At 37.6% G+C, this 15,929-nt stretch overlaps 1 protein-coding gene across 1 annotated transcript; it reads right to left on the reverse strand.

The window, feature by feature from the left end:
- Window positions 1–11,329: 11,329 nt before the first annotated feature.
- LOC131163583 (uncharacterized) lies at window positions 11,330–12,151 on the reverse strand. The gene is made up of 2 exons (XM_058120173.1): window positions 11,515–12,151; window positions 11,330–11,412 (listed from the first exon to the last, which is right to left on the reverse strand). Exons 1-2 carry the CDS (start codon window positions 12,149–12,151, stop codon window positions 11,330–11,332), a joined length of 720 nt encoding a protein of 239 aa, XP_057976156.1.
- Between the last annotated feature and the right edge of the window lie 3,778 nt (window positions 12,152–15,929).

Below are 15,929 nucleotides of genomic sequence, written 5' to 3' on the forward strand. Positions count from 1 at the left end.
ACTATTGAGAAATTCCTTAGGACCCAAAATTTCACGCCCTTGGCGCCCGAAATTTAATTCCTGCAATTTACATTTTCCCCAAATTAATTAATCTATTTCTCCAAAATAATACTTATCTAGCCTTCCTTAGGCTCCATATATCTCAAATTAACATTTAAGCTATTATTTAACATCCCCACTTAATTTTCCAAATTTTACCTGCGAGTCCCAAAATTACATCCGCGGCGCTCACCCGATCCCTAAATTCTAGAAATCCTACTTTAGTCTCAAATGCTTAATATTTTAGCATTTCTAAATTAATGTTAATTAATTAAAAATAAGCTCCTTAATAATCACCGCAACCCAAATTTGGGGTTTTGGCTCGACACCCCCACGAGAATTTCGTCTCACTAGACTTGTAGAGAATCATCCATAGATTCTCGTGGTGGTGTCCGTTCGTCAATTGGGCTTATATTTTGCAAGAAATTAAAGAAAAAGGGAAAAATGGCTTACCCAAGGGAATATACTTACGCTACTCCTACCACCGATCCACTCCGGTAGAAATGACGGCAGTGGCGAATGGAGTCCAGTGGTATTTTTGGATTTTCGATTGGGCGAAAATCCATCACGAAATTGAGAAGAGAGGGAGAGAGAATGTGAGGAGAGAGAGAGAGAGTTCAGAGAGTTGCAGAAGAGAAAACAAAAGAAAAGAAATAAAAATGAAGAAGAAGAAGATAATCTGGGGGGGGGGGGGGGGGCGTGAATTCAATTTAGAATCCACTTGAAGCTTCTTTGAAGCTTCAGGTGGTTAACATTATATATAATAATAATAATAATAATAATAATAATAATAATAATAATAATAAATTTAATTAATATTAATAATAATATATTTTATAAATAAAATAAATAAATAAATTTTAATTAATTTTTTAATTTTTCTTTTAAATTCGATTAATTAATTAGTTAATAAATAAATAAATAAATAAATAAATAAATAAATAAATAAATTTTTTTTTTGGAAATCAATTCACTAATCTTTTATATCTCTTTTTGGGGTTTTTACACTTACCGATCCTGATTTCAAAAATGGACTGATATAAACAGAATCCCCTTACCTTAACCCGAATTTCAACTACGAACTTTACGGTCCTAAAAACTACAAACCGAGACTTCGAAACCTACAAACTACAGTACATAACATACTTACAATCCATACTACTATACATATACCAAATTAGAAATGAAAACCGAGCCTTACCTCGATTTTGGCCCAAAACCCAAAATCCTTCGAAACGAGATTCCGATCTAGTAGAAACGTAGAGAATCCTTCACTGATCCTTGCAGTATCGTTGGATTTACGAATCTGGCAATGAACGGTAAAGAAAACTAGAGAGAGAGAGTGTAGGGAGATTTCTTAGAGAGAGAGAGAGAGCTTTTCCAAAACTTAGCCAAGAAGCAAACCCCCAAAAGATCTTTTATAAGCCTTTGACCTGGAGGATTTCGTCGATGAGTTGGTGTCCTCGTCGACGAGGTCTTCAGATATTTTGTTGACGAGGCAGTAATTTCGTCGATGAACCCTGATATTTAAATTTTCCTGAACCCCTCGATTTTTTCTCGTCGACGAGCCTCTAAATTTCGTCGACGAGAAGTCCACTACCTTTGTCGACGAATTGTGGCCTCGTCGACGAAGTCCGTGCCCATTCCATTTTTTTTTCCCTTCTTTTACACAATGAACCCATATACCACGGTTCGGGTTCTTACATTCATAGCTTGGCAACAACAGGATCAAACCATCATGAGTGTACTCATTTCCTCCCTATCTAAAACTTTGATTGCTCATGTTCTAGAGGCATCCTCTTCTCGTGAAGTATGGGATATCCTCGATGAATTATATGCTGCAAAATCGCAAGCTCGCATCATGCATGCAAGTGCAACTGTAACTCACTACCCTAAAAAAGGGTTCGGACTCTATTACTGAATACTATATATAGACGTGCCAAGATCCTCCAAGATACTCTTGCCCTGACTAGTAAAATCTTATCATCTTCTGAATTCATCACTTTTATCTTGTCTAGCTTAGGCACAGATTATGATTCAGCAGTTACTTCCATTACTACTCGTGTGGATCCCCTCACGCCAGACCAAGTCTATAGTCATCTCCTCACTTATGAGTCCAGATTAACCCATCAAAGCACTGGTCTTACGACATCTTCTGAGTTCTTTGCTAATACTACTAAAAAAAAAATTGGCAACAATTCCTCCTGAGGTCGTGGTTTCCCTCGTGGCAAGGGAAATTTCAGAGGGCGTGCTGGTCGTGGGAGAAATGGTGGTTGTGGTTTTCCCCCCACCCCCACCCTTCTTTGCACCTAACCGACCCACTTGTCTAGTGGTTAGCCGATTTACCAGTTAGTTGTCCAAAATGAATTTGTGCATGACACCCTTCATGAACATGTATTTCTGACTCAGCCACCTGGGTTTATACACCCTCAATTTCCTCACTATGTATGCAAACTCAATCGAACTTTTTATGACCTTAAACAAGCTCCACGCGCCAGGTATACGCGACTTAGCTCTTGGTTACTGGAGTTGGGTTTTGTTGTTTCAAAATCAGACACCTCACTATTCATTTATCGACACCATTTTGTGGTTGTATATCTCCTAGTCCATGTAGATGATATAGTGCTTATTGGCTCCAGTCCGAGTGTTTTAGCTCACCTTATTTCCGTTTTAAGCATTGATTTTTCCCTTAAGGATTAGGGGGATTTGCACTATTTTTTGGGTCTTAAATGTCGACATGATGCTACTAGACTCATGATTTCTCAAAGGAAATGCATTTTGGATTTGCTAAAAAAGACGAACATGTTGAACTGTAAGCCAGTTAGCAGCTTTATGTCTCCTTCCATTAAGTTTTCTTCTTTTAACTCCAACTTTGTGGAAGAACCTACTTTATATCAAAGTGTAGTGGGTAGTTTGCACTACTTGCTCTTCACCAGGCCAGATCTTGCTTTCTCCATCAACCGTGTTTGCCAGTTCATGCATGACCCATGCTTATCTCATTGGCAAAGTGTTAAGCTTATTTTACGCTGCTTAAAGCATACTCTTCATTAGGGTTTATTTCTTTAACCTTCTTCTACTCTATTTCTAGCTACATACATTGATACAGACTGGGCAAGATGCCAAGATGAAAAAAATCGATTGGTGGCTATTGTGTCTTTTATGGAAAAAAACTTGGTGTAATGATCCTAAAAAAATAAAAAAAATAATAAAAAAATAATTAATATTAATTAAATAATATAATATAATATAATATATTAATATAATATTATATATATATATATAAGAAGGTTAAGCTTCTGAAGGAATCAAATTCCTTCAGGAAGAAGTTACTGCAAGCGAAGAGTCTCTCTCTACGTCTCACATTCTCTGCTCTGTCCTTCCTCCTCTATCTCCTCATTTTCACAACAAATATTTGGCCGATCGAAAAACAGAAGATACCACTGGGTTTCTATCTCCACCACCGATATTCCTACCGGAGTGAATTTGTCGTAGGAGCGACATAGGAACCACTCTTGAGGTAAGGTATACTCCCTCTATTTCCTCAATTTCTTCTTAAATCTTTAGCTAAATCGATGATCGGCCACCACCACGGGGTCCTAGTTTCTATCGTTGTCATTTTGGCCAGAACAAAATTTTAATTTGGGGGTCCTAGGCACCACTCCAAAGTGATGGTGAGATTTAGGGAATTAAGAAAATTGGTTATTTTTGGGAGTTTAATTGTTTATTTGGAATTTATGGGCTTATGAAATGTTAAAATTGTATTTTATTTAGGGTTGATTTGATTAAATTAGAGTTATTGAATTAGGGTTCGGGTGAGCGCTGCAGGCATCGTTTTAGAGTCCCTATTGGCTTAGTTTCTGAAAATCAGGCAAGGGGAATAGATTAAACCGGTTGATTTGTAAATTTCATCGGTTAAAATAGAAATTATATGTGTATATAAATATACATGTTTAATATGTGAGTTTAAAAGAAAGCCAACTGGTTGAACTGTGGTTTTGAAGCCTAGGGCTATAGTTATTATTTGTGAAAATGGAATGATTAAAGTAACTTTTTTTTCTGGAATTGTGGAGATAATTTGATGTGTATCTTCAGTAAAACGGATGAAGGATATGGGTTGGCTTACTATTTTAACAAGATATAATTATGCGTATTATTTGAAATGTGTGGCATGAGTAAAATGAAAATATTGAGTTGAGTTGTGATATATATATATATATATATATATATATATATATATATATGTATGACATATTGGAAATATTGAAATATATTGGGATTATATTTGATGTGTATTATTAATCAGAGTAGGATGTGAATGTTAAATTGCAATGTATGATTTGAGAACTTCGGTGGACTATAGTGAGGCACAGTACTATTGCGTGTGATTTTGGCAGAGATTAGTGCACCCACACGTCTCATGGAGGGTGGGTCGTCGGGATGGTCGATTGTGCTGTGTAGGGTAGAGTTCCCCTTGGAGTCTAAACCAGTGTGGGAAAGTCAATCTAACTTACAAACTAAAGAGGTAGTTTTCTAATTTAACTCTGGTGGGCCGACTAAGGTTAAGTCCAGCCTTCGGGCCGCACAACCCATTATGGGGGGAAACATGGCTGTGATTATCCATCTAGGAGTGAGTTCTAAATGCATAATTATTTAATTTAACCAGTGAATAATATGAGAAAAGAACATGTGAATGCAAACGTGAATACAGAGTAGCATGAAATCAGAGTAATGTGAAATTGGAATGTGAAATGTGGATGATGTGAAATGTGGAAATGAGATTCACGTGATGTGAAATGTGAAAGTGAATTATGTAATGTGAAATACTGAGAACATGAAAAGATGAGTAATACAGAGATAATAGATATAGAGTAAAGTAAATATGTATTATATATTATAGTATTATATTTATTTGGGGTGAAGTATACACTCCACCCGAGGGCTTGCTGAGAAAGGCAAGTGCCCTGATTAGTATTTGATGTAGCCAAACTGGACTGCATAACGTATTAGGGTAGGGGGAAGCTACTTGTATGAGCGATTAATCTTTCCTATTCTCGGGAACTTCTGCTTGTAAACATTTGTGTGAATATGTGTGAGTATGAGATAAACTAACCACATGAGGGCTTATCGAGTAAGGTAAGTGCCTTAATCTGCTTCAATTGTAGCGGCAGGTTGCATAAGGTATCAGAGCAGAGGGGTGCTACTTGTATGGGCGGGTAATCACCCCAATAATATTCTACATGTGTGTGAGTACGGACAGAGAATGGTTTCATAATTGTGATAATTTTATAAATGATGATTATATATTTTTACACAAACCTCATGTTAGCCACACACTGGTGTTAATCTATTCCGACTTATTGAGATGTGTCTCACCCGATATGAATTTTATCTTTTTCAAGACCTCTGCATGATTGAGTTCAGTGAGCTTGGGGCTTGGCATAGCTTTTTTCTGTGTGTGTGTGTAACGCCCCGAACCCTTAATCCCCGGTCCGACGCGTTATACCTGATCATATCCTCATAAATCATATTCCAAAACATACGCAGCGGAAAAACATGATCATAATCTCCATATAACATAATACCAGAGTTTACTAATTCTAACTACAATCCATATTAAATCATTCAACATCTGCATTTCCATAATTACATATATCTCCAAAACATTTTAGTATGTTCACAACTTTCTTTTCTCCACAGACTTAAAATATAAGGACGTAAAACATAAATTTTTGCATCTCATAATTAATATATAAATATACCCTTTACTTTTTATATTCCCTAATAACGCTATAAAAACCTCGAACTCTCAAAGCTAGATCTCGAGGAAATCCTGAAAAAAAATACATTTATATTCGGGTGAGACACATCTCAGTAAGGGAAGAAACCATATATTAAAGCAGTGTGTGGCCAACATGAGTTTATATATAACATAATATTTAACATTTGAAAATCCTTAACATAATTTTCAAAAGCATTCCCTGATCCTAATCAAACACAAGCAAATGTTTAACCCACGATATTTTCCGAGGATAGGGGTGATTACCCGCCCATACAAGTAGCACCCCTCTGCTCTGATACATTTGGCAACCCGAAGGTCACAATTTAAGCATATCAGGGCACTCACCTTACTCAGTAAGCCCTCAAGTGATAAATTAATCTCGTACTCATGCATTCAAAAATAGTTTATCGGCAAAGGCCCTAAGGATAGGGAATTCTACCCGCCCATACAAGTAGGTTCCCTCTGCCCTAGTACGTTATGTGGCTACTGCCACATCTGTAGCTACTAGTGCACCCGCCTTACTCAGCAAGCTCTCAGGCGAAAGGTACGCCTCGCCCAATCGTAACATGTTCTACGTACATACGTACTTCTAATATCATAATACATTATTCTTTTCTATCATTATTCAAGCATACACATATGTTCATATTCATGGCTTAACATTACATTGCATTTCACTTTAAGTGACTCTTTCTCATTTTACATTGTTCACATTGCACATTTCATTTTCATTCCATTCATTTCCCTTTTCATTTCATTTTCATTTCATACTCATTTTTATTTTAATTCATAAATACTCGGCATCTTTCTAGCCGTGGTTAGTTAGCTTCGGTATCCTTTTAGCCGTGGCCGGCATCTTTTCAGCTGTGATTGGTTAGCTTCGGCATCCTTTCAGCCGTGGTCGGCATCTTTTCAGCCGTGATTGGTTAGCTTCGTCATCCTTTTAGCCGTGGTCGGCATCTTTTCAGTCGTGGTTTGTTAACTTCGGCATCCTTTCAACCGTGGTTGGCATCTTTTCAGCCGTGATTGATTCCATAATTGCATTAACACTCACATGCAGCAATTTCATATATCATTTTCATGCTCATTTCATTTTCTGTATATCTTGCATCTCGTATATATATATATATCATAATTCCACACAAAATTCTATTTTACTCATGCCACACAATTTAACAATAAAATTCATACAATGTCTATAAAATAAGCCAACCAACATTTAATGTTTATATGCTGAAAATACCTTTCATTTCTTACTTAATTATCCTAAAAATATTTCCAACTTTCATCAGTTCATTTTCGCATATACATATCTAATAAACAACCCTAAACTCAAAAGAAATATAATTTAAATGGCTGGCATTTTACCCATACCGAAACATATACACGTACATATAACATAATTTATTTTTTCATTAAATTCATAAAAATTCTGATTTAAATATATATTTTTCTCCATACCTGGTTTCTTGAACTACGCCAACAGGGACTCCGAAAAATACCTGTAGCGCTCACCCGGACCCTGAAATTAAATTCCTAATTCCAATAAATTATTCTTGAATAAAATATTATTTAAATATTTCTTAGGGTCATAATTCCTAAATAAATAAATATACCCTTAAATTTAGCCAAATTGTCAAATTTCCCCAAATCCCACTCTCGCTTTGTAGTAGGGCCTAGAAAACCCCAATTGGAAAATTACATAAGTCACAATGACGCTGATGATGACTAGGACCCCGTGGTGGTGTCCGTTCGTCGATTTAACCACATATTAATAGCGAAATTGAGAAAATGGGGAAAAATTACCTTTCCCCAAGAGCAGTGCCTAAACCGTTCCCATGAAAAATCTGCTCTAGTAGAAATGTCGGCAGCGGAACCAAGAATCTAACGGCACCTTCCATTTTTCGATCCGCTACCAATTCGCCGAGTAATTGAGAGAAGAAGAGAGACAGAGACGGAGCAGTTGGTCGAAGCAGGAAAATTTTACAGGGGGGGGGGGGGCGCCTGACATCTCTTCTCTTTCTTCTTCCTTCTTCTTTCTTCTTCTTCCTTCTTCCTTCTTCTTTCTTCTTTCTTCTTCTTTTACTCATTCTGTCAGTGACTATATATTTTATACTTCTTTCAGAGATATATATATATATATATATATATATATATATATATATATATATCTTATTTTAATTATTTTTTTTATAAATCCAATACAATAAAATTTAATTTAACAACTAGTTATTTAATTATTTAATTTATCTTAATTTAATTTAATTTTTAAATTTTAATTTTTTTTAATTTAATTTTTTTTCTTTTTCCCACATCATTTTTTTTTATCTGTTATTTTATTTATTATTTTTTTTCCAAATTATTTTAATCCTTTTAAATTTTCGGGTCTTTACAGTGTGTGTGTGTGTGTGTGAGAGAGAGAGAGAGAGAGAGAGAGAGAGGGTATAAACTTTGGTTACATTTTTGAGTTGTATATTTTGGGGTTGTATTATATTTAAGTTTTCTGAGATGTATATCTGTTTGTGAATACTGAATGTTGGATAATACCTTCTGAGAATAGATATATGTAGAAACTCTGGTATATTATTGAGGAGTTGTTATAATTTCTGTTACGTAATTGATGATATAGAACCAGATACAGGTAAACTTGGCGGGTTAGGGGCGTCACAAGGTGGTATTAGAGCATTTATTTTACATAACACTCCGGACCCTAGTTTCGGGTTCGGGCCATTACACTTGGTCTCATGGATCTCAAAGAAACAAGCTACTATAGCCAGATCAAGTACGGAGGCATAATATAAAGCTCTTGCTCATGCAACCTGAATTTTCTTATCAAAACCCCCTACCCTTTACTATGATAATTTTGAGGCAACTTACCTATCCATGAATCTTGTGATACATTCTCGTACCAAACATGTAGATATTGACTATCATTTTGTACGTGATCGAATTCAAGCAAAAGCTCTTTTTATTTCATTTCTCTTAAGCAAGGATCAGTTTGTTGATATATTTACAAAGCCCTTATCTATTTCCAAATTTTCAACACTTAAATCAAGCCTCACTGTTCTTCCATACAAGCTTGGCTCGTAGGGTCGTATAAGCAATACCATTACCACATAGCCAAGCTAGAATGCCCAAGAATAAATTTTTGTTATACAAGAATAAATTTTTGACACGTCAGACATTACTATACAAATCGAGCAATCTCCCTTTTCATGCCACTCAGCCAGAAGGATTTGCACAGATCTCGATACATCTTCGTGCTACCCGGATGTACCGTATACAAAGAATGATATGCCTTCTCCAGAATAGTTATTTTTATCTCCTCATGATTTGGAACACACAGACTGGTTCCAAACCTCAATGCACCACCATTGGAGAAACTAAAATCTGTAACCAACCCCTGCTGTACTTTCTCCACAGTCTCCACTAACTCCACATCATTTGTCTGCGTGACTTCAATCCTCTCAAGCAATGTCGGTTGGGTCACTAAGTTAGCAATGAAAGCCTGGTGATTTTCGTCTACCAATTCCATGCCAAGACCCTCCAGGTCCCTCCTAATATGGTGCTGATCTACCATTGCGGATACTGATGCATGCTCTGACTTCTGACTCAACGCATCAGCAACCACGTTAGACTTTCCTAGGTGATAACTGATAGTGCAATCGTAGTCCTTGATTAATTCAAGCCACCTCCTCTGCCTCATGTTCAACTCTTTCTGCGTGAAGAAGTACCTGAGGCTCTTGTAGTCGGTGAAGATCTCACACCGTTCACCGTACAAGTAGTGTCTCTAGATCTTTAATGCATACACCATTGCCGCTAACTCTAGGTCATGCATAGGGTAATTCTTCTTGTACTCCTTGAGTTTCCAAGAAGCATAAGCAATTACTTTCCCTTATTGCATCAGCACACATCCCAAATCCTTTAGAGATGCGTCACTATAAATCACAAAACTGCTTTCCCTAGATGGGATGGTCAAAATTGGAGCAGTGACCAGTCGATGTTTCAACTCCTGGAAACTCTGCTCACAATCATAGGTCCAAAAAAATTTCACATCCTTCCTCATTAAATGTGTCAGAGGGCAAGACAAGTTAGAAAATCCTTTCACGAACCGAAGATAATACCCTGCCAGTCGAAGGAAACTCCGAACTTCCTGCACACTCTTCGGTTTCACCTAGTCAACCACTGCTTCAATCTTACCTGGATCAACTGAGATACCATCTCCTAATACAATATGGCCTAGAAATGCAACCTGGTTCAACTAGAACTCGCATTTCTTTAGCCTAGCATACAACTTCCTTTCTTGTAGTATCTAAAGCACCAACCGCAAATGGTTTTCATGCTCTTTTGAACTCTTAGAGTATACCAGAATATCATCAATAAACCCCACCACAAACTGGTCTAGGTATTCATGGAAAACCCTAATCATTAGGTCCATAAATATCGCCGGAGTATTAGTCAACCTGAATGGCATGACCAGAAACTCGTAGTGACCATATCTGGTTCAGAAAACAGTCTTTGCAACATCCTCAGTCTTAACTTTCACCTAATGATACCATGACCATAAGTCAATCTTTGAGAACACCTGTGTTCCCTGCAGCTGGTAGAACAGATCATCTATACGAGGCAATGGGTATCTGTTCTTCACTATTACCTTGTTAATCTCACAGTAATTAATGCACATCCTCATTGACCTGTCTTTCTTCTTCACGAACAATACTGGAGCTCTCTAAGGCGAAACACTGGGTCTGATAAAGCCTTTATCCAGTAGTTCCTGCAACTAATCCTTCAACTCTTTAAGTTTTGCTGGAGCCATCCGGTATAGAGCTTTAGAAATTGGTGCCCGACCTAGCAACAATTCAATAGAAAACTCCACTTCCTGATCGGGAGGTAAACCGGGTAAGTCTTCTGGGAATACATCCAAAAATTCGTTAACCACTCGGATATCCCCGAGCTTTAGATCATCCTGAGGTGGTTCTTTTACACAAGCTAGGTATCTTTGACACCATCCAAGAGTAACCTTCTCGCCTGTATTGCTGACAGAATTGGTGGTGTCGAACGCACACACAATCCTACGAACTTATACTTCTGCTCCCCGAGTGGTTTGAACACCACTTCTTTCCTACGACAAAAAATCACAACAAAGCTAGAGGATAACCAATCCATCCCTAGTATGAAGTCAAACCAGAACATATCGAATACTACCAAATTCACTGATAGTGGCCTTCCCTGAATTACCACTAGGCAACTCCCTAACATCTTCCTATAGATCATCACACTTCCAGACGGTGCAGCCATAGACAACCCCTCATTCATCACTTGGGTTTCAACCCCACACCATTTCACAAAGTTTGCAGATATAAAGGAGTGGGTTGCTTATGAATCAAATAAGATAACAGTTTTATTTGAAAGCTGTAGCATGGTATCTATCACCACGTTGCCAGTCTATTCTGCATTGGCTGGAGTAAGCGAGTACACTTTTGCCTGAGCCGTGTTTCTCTAAAAGTTTACTCAGGGCGCTTGGTTATTTCCTCGATTCTGATTTGGTGTAGGCGTATCATTCATCAGCACAGGACAGTCTTGAGACATATTACCTGTGAACCAACACTCACCATCATGTCACCTGTGATACTTGGTACAACGCTTGCGAGATTGATCCCCCTGTGGACCTCGCGGTTCCGCACCCTAGCGACTACCCATATTGTAGTTCTTCTTCTTCCACTGCCCCTGATTAGAACTAGTATGAGAACCAGGAGGCACTGGCCTCTTCTTCTGTTCCAGCACCACCTCATCCTTCTGGAGACTAGCATTAATCACGACAACTTTATCCACTATAATAGGGAACTCCCAAATTTGCAGCATTAGCACCAGCTTATGGATATCCCTTCTTAGACCCTTCTCGAACCTCCAAGTCTTCTCATACTCGTTCGATATCAAATAAGGTGCAAAGCGAGATAACTCAATATATTTGGCTGCATAATTATGCACCATCAGGGTCCCCTGGGTCAGACTCGATAACTCGTTTGCCTTTGCATCACGGGTGGAGGCTGGGAAGTATCTCTTAAAGAATACCTCCTTAAAAAGGCTCCACGTCATCCCTGATGGGTCAGCCCTCTTGTCCTCCAACAGACTCATAGCCGTCCACCATCTCTCAGCTTCTCCTACCAGTTGAAACGTAGCATAGAGAACTTTCTGCTCGTCGGTGCAGTGCGGAACCTTCAGTATTTTTTCCGTCTTTTGCACCCAGTTCTCTACTATGATCGGGTTGGATCCTCCAGTAAATGTCGGAGGATGCATACGGGTGAACTTCTCAATGGTGCAACCCGCAGCCATAGGCGGACGCTCCCCCCCCCCCCCCAACGCTTTGCCCAATCTCTCGCATAACCCGAGGCACAGGAGGTGACCCATCATTCGAAGTCCCCTCCGAGCTACTATACAAGTTGCTATCCTTGGGCTCCATTATGAAAATAGTATAGGAATAGATTAGTATTCCTATATCATATTACAATTAACACAATCATTGCAAAATAATCATGTTAACTTCTAAACTCTCGGGTTCAGGTTTGCCTCACCGCACAGACACAAAACCATCAATGGTTTGTCTCGATTTTACTGAAATTGTTGACTCTACGAGTCCAATCCTATTTTGATAATGACAAATCACTTGGTATTTGATCTGTGCATTGAGTTTGTGAACAAGAACTATATTAAGCAAGCACAGAAAGATAACGAGTCATGGAAATCACAAAGTAAAGCTAGCATATCTTGGCAAGATCCATGGAACTCAAAGAGTATGAGAATCAAGATGCTAGCGGCAAAGTTCAAGAACATCTTGGGAATGGGTATTTAGAACTCACGTACTTACACTTTCATTTGATTTAATTTGAGGCTTAACATATCTTACAATAATTTTAGGATTCATGCATTTCATGTATATCATTAGGGGACTTTTATGGACTTAGAAATACTTTTAAAATCATGGAAAATATGTTTTATAAAAGACCCAAGAAAAAGAGCAAAACAGTTTTTTAAATTAGAAAATAAAAATTGAGAAAAAGGGGACTTCGGTAGCCTGAACTCCACCTGAGTCGCCTGAAGAATTTCTTCAGGAGCCTGAAGATTAAGTTCGGTAGCTTGAAGAATTAATGGGAAACACAGCAAGTTGGCCGAGGCACTTCGGTCGCCTGACCTTGGTACCTTAGGCGCTTGACCTAGCTTCAGGAGCCTGAACTCCTCTCTTTAGGCGCCTGACCTTACACTTCAAGTTAATTTTTCAAAGGGTCAAGGAACTTCGGTCACCTGGGCATTCACCCTCAAGCGCCTGAACTTGCGGGAATCTTAAAATCTTGATTTTTATTAAATAAACTTGCGAGCTATTTCTTTGATCCAACAGTTGAGATCAATCCTAAGGGTAAGACACTATATATACTGAATGTCTAAACCCTAGAATGAAGAGAAGACACACAAGAAAGAGAAGAACACATCTTGTTGAAAGAATATTGGAAAACTTGCTCCTATTGCTATACGATTGCCTACACTTCAATTTCTAACCATCAAGCTTGGGCAAATCAACTCAGAATCTCAAAGGGAACTTGTTTACTCATCTGAATTCTCATTCTAGTATTGAGGTTTGATCATTCAAGTTATTAGTTTCAAAAACTTCTCATCTCATTACTTGTTCTTGAATATCATTAGAAAAGTTTGATCTTGAGTGTGCAAATACATATAAAAATTGTTTTTGAAAAGATCATTACTTGAAAAAGTTTGTGAGTGTTTGGTTGATTGGTTTTTGATTCAAGTATATATATATATATATATATATATATATATATATATATATATATATATATATATATTGTTCATAGAGCTTATTATTGAAAAATCAATTTTTGATTAAGTATTAAAAGATTGATCTTGAAGGTGCTTATACATATACATATTTTTAACAAGATTATTACTTGATTAAGGTTTTTTTATTGATTGAATGGTTTGATTCAAGTGTGTGTTCAGTTAAAGGATTCATATTTTTGATATATTAACACACTTGAATATATATCGTTGGTATTCATAAATATTTATTTTATTGAGGGATCTTTTGTTTGGAAAACCTTATACTCAGTATTTTGATCTTTGAATTACATATCGTATATATTTACATATTACAAAGATCAGGTTGTGATTAAATATTTGATAAAAAGCTTTTTGATATAGGTTGATAAAACATTTAAGGTAAAGCCTTTAACAAGTTCACATTAGACATATTTGTGCATCTTTACAAAGAGAACTAGAACCCTAATATACTCCAAAGCATTTCAAATATTTCTTTACTTGAGAGTTTTTGATAGAAAAGGTTTTGTGTGTTGAAGCATATCATACATAAAACGATTGTATCGTTTTCATACATTTTGAGCTTCAAGTTTAATCATATGTTAATGTGTTAGGAATTTGAATTGTACTCACAAGATTTTGTTAGAAGCATTTTTGAGTGTTGTTTTTCAGATTCTATTGTATACACAGTTCGGTGTGTGAACTGGGGTTTGAGGAGAGGGTTATATCTCTTGTAAGCAACGGGTGAGGAGGAAGCTGTACCTCTTGTAAGCAGCGGATTGTAAGGGAAGCTCCGTCCCAATTTAAGGAGCAGAGATTTAGTGAAATCCTTGAGTGGTTGATCAAGGCGAGGACGTAGGCCAAGTAGGTTGAACCTCGTAAAAATCGTGTTTGTCTTCTTTTTTCCCTTTACTCTTTACTTTCAGCACTACATTTAAATTGTTTATATTGCATATGTAGGTTGGATAGCCTTGCACATAAGTAATTGAGTAACAATAATTCATTGGTAATTATATGAGAAGGGTTTAAGTGGTAAATAAGTGACAAAGAATTTTTAAATACCCAATTTACTCCCCTCTTGGGATTACACCTAATTCAACAATTGGTATCAGAGCGGGTTTACATAGACTTGATAATTTTTTTGTAAAAAGATCACATGGCACACATTGGTGTAACTTTATTCGGTGAGGGACACTCATCCACTAGACCACCCATTTTTTGTGGTGTAAATTACACCTATTGGAAATGTAGGATGAGCATATATCTACTGAACGTAGATTGGAAGGTTTGGAAAATAGTGACTAAGGGAAATCACATTCCCATGAAAGTAATTGATAAGATTAATGTACCTAAAACTGAAGATGAATATACTAAAGAGGATTGGAAGTCAGTACAAATCAATGCCACTGCCATGAACTTACTTTTCTGTGCATTAGATGTCAATGAATTTAATAAGGTAATGACGTGTAACTCAGCTAAAGAAATTTGGGAAAAATTAGAAGTTATATATGAAGGAACTAAGGAAGTCAATGATAGTAGGATAGACATGCTCACTAGTGAATATGAAGTATTTAAAATGACGACTGATGAATCCATACAGTCCATGTACACTAGATTCACACACATCATTAACTCTTTAAATGCTTTTGGAAAAACTTACCCTACTTATGAGTTGATCAGGAAAATACTTAGGGGATTACCTCCAGTGTGGGAAGCGAAAGCTACGACAATAGTAGAAGGGAGAAATCGCAAACCAGGTTCCCCCACGACCAAGCCAATACTCCCTTCCTTGTTGAACCTCCGTCACCACCGTTATCGGCCATCACCACACGAGCACCGCGACCCCAAACTTACACAGCTGAACCTCCCCTCACCGACTTTGGAATAGAAGCCAGAATCCGAGTGAAAAAGAACGCTTAGACCATGGTCGGATTGTGGTTAGGGGAGAGCTGATTCGGAGTCACCCTGTGGTTGCTGTTGGGGAGATTGTCAAGGTATGCGAAGAAGCAGAAACCGTGGATGAAGGGAGACGAACAGAGGGTGCGTTGGAGCCGTAAAATGGAGGCTAAGGCTTCGAGTTGGTGCGTACGAAGAAGAAGAGAAAAGATGGGATTGGGGCTCACCGAACAGAAAGGAGAAAGGAAAGAGAGACAGAGAGGGACCGAGAGGGGAGATAGAAGAAGAAAAGCATGAGACTTTGGGGCTTCGTGCATTGGTTCGCAAAGGAGGGACTCGTTCAAATGTAGAGGAGAGGAAGTGCAGCAAAGGGGAGAGAGAAGAGAGA

This window comes from Malania oleifera, chromosome 9 (assembly GCF_029873635.1).
Source record: "Malania oleifera isolate guangnan ecotype guangnan chromosome 9, ASM2987363v1, whole genome shotgun sequence".
Lineage (NCBI taxonomy): Eukaryota > Viridiplantae > Streptophyta > Magnoliopsida > Santalales > Ximeniaceae > Malania > Malania oleifera.

Bases quoted from the DNA above. Each gene is read 5' to 3' on its own strand.
- LOC131163583 (XM_058120173.1), bottom strand. From the start codon at position 12,151: ATGGCTGCGGGTTGCACCATTGAGAAGTTCACCCGTATGCATCCTCCG. The intron at 11,413-11,514 runs GTAGTCGCTAGG...GTTGGTTCACAG, and splicing joins GAAGAAGAACTACAATATGG to GTAATATGTCTCAAGACTGT.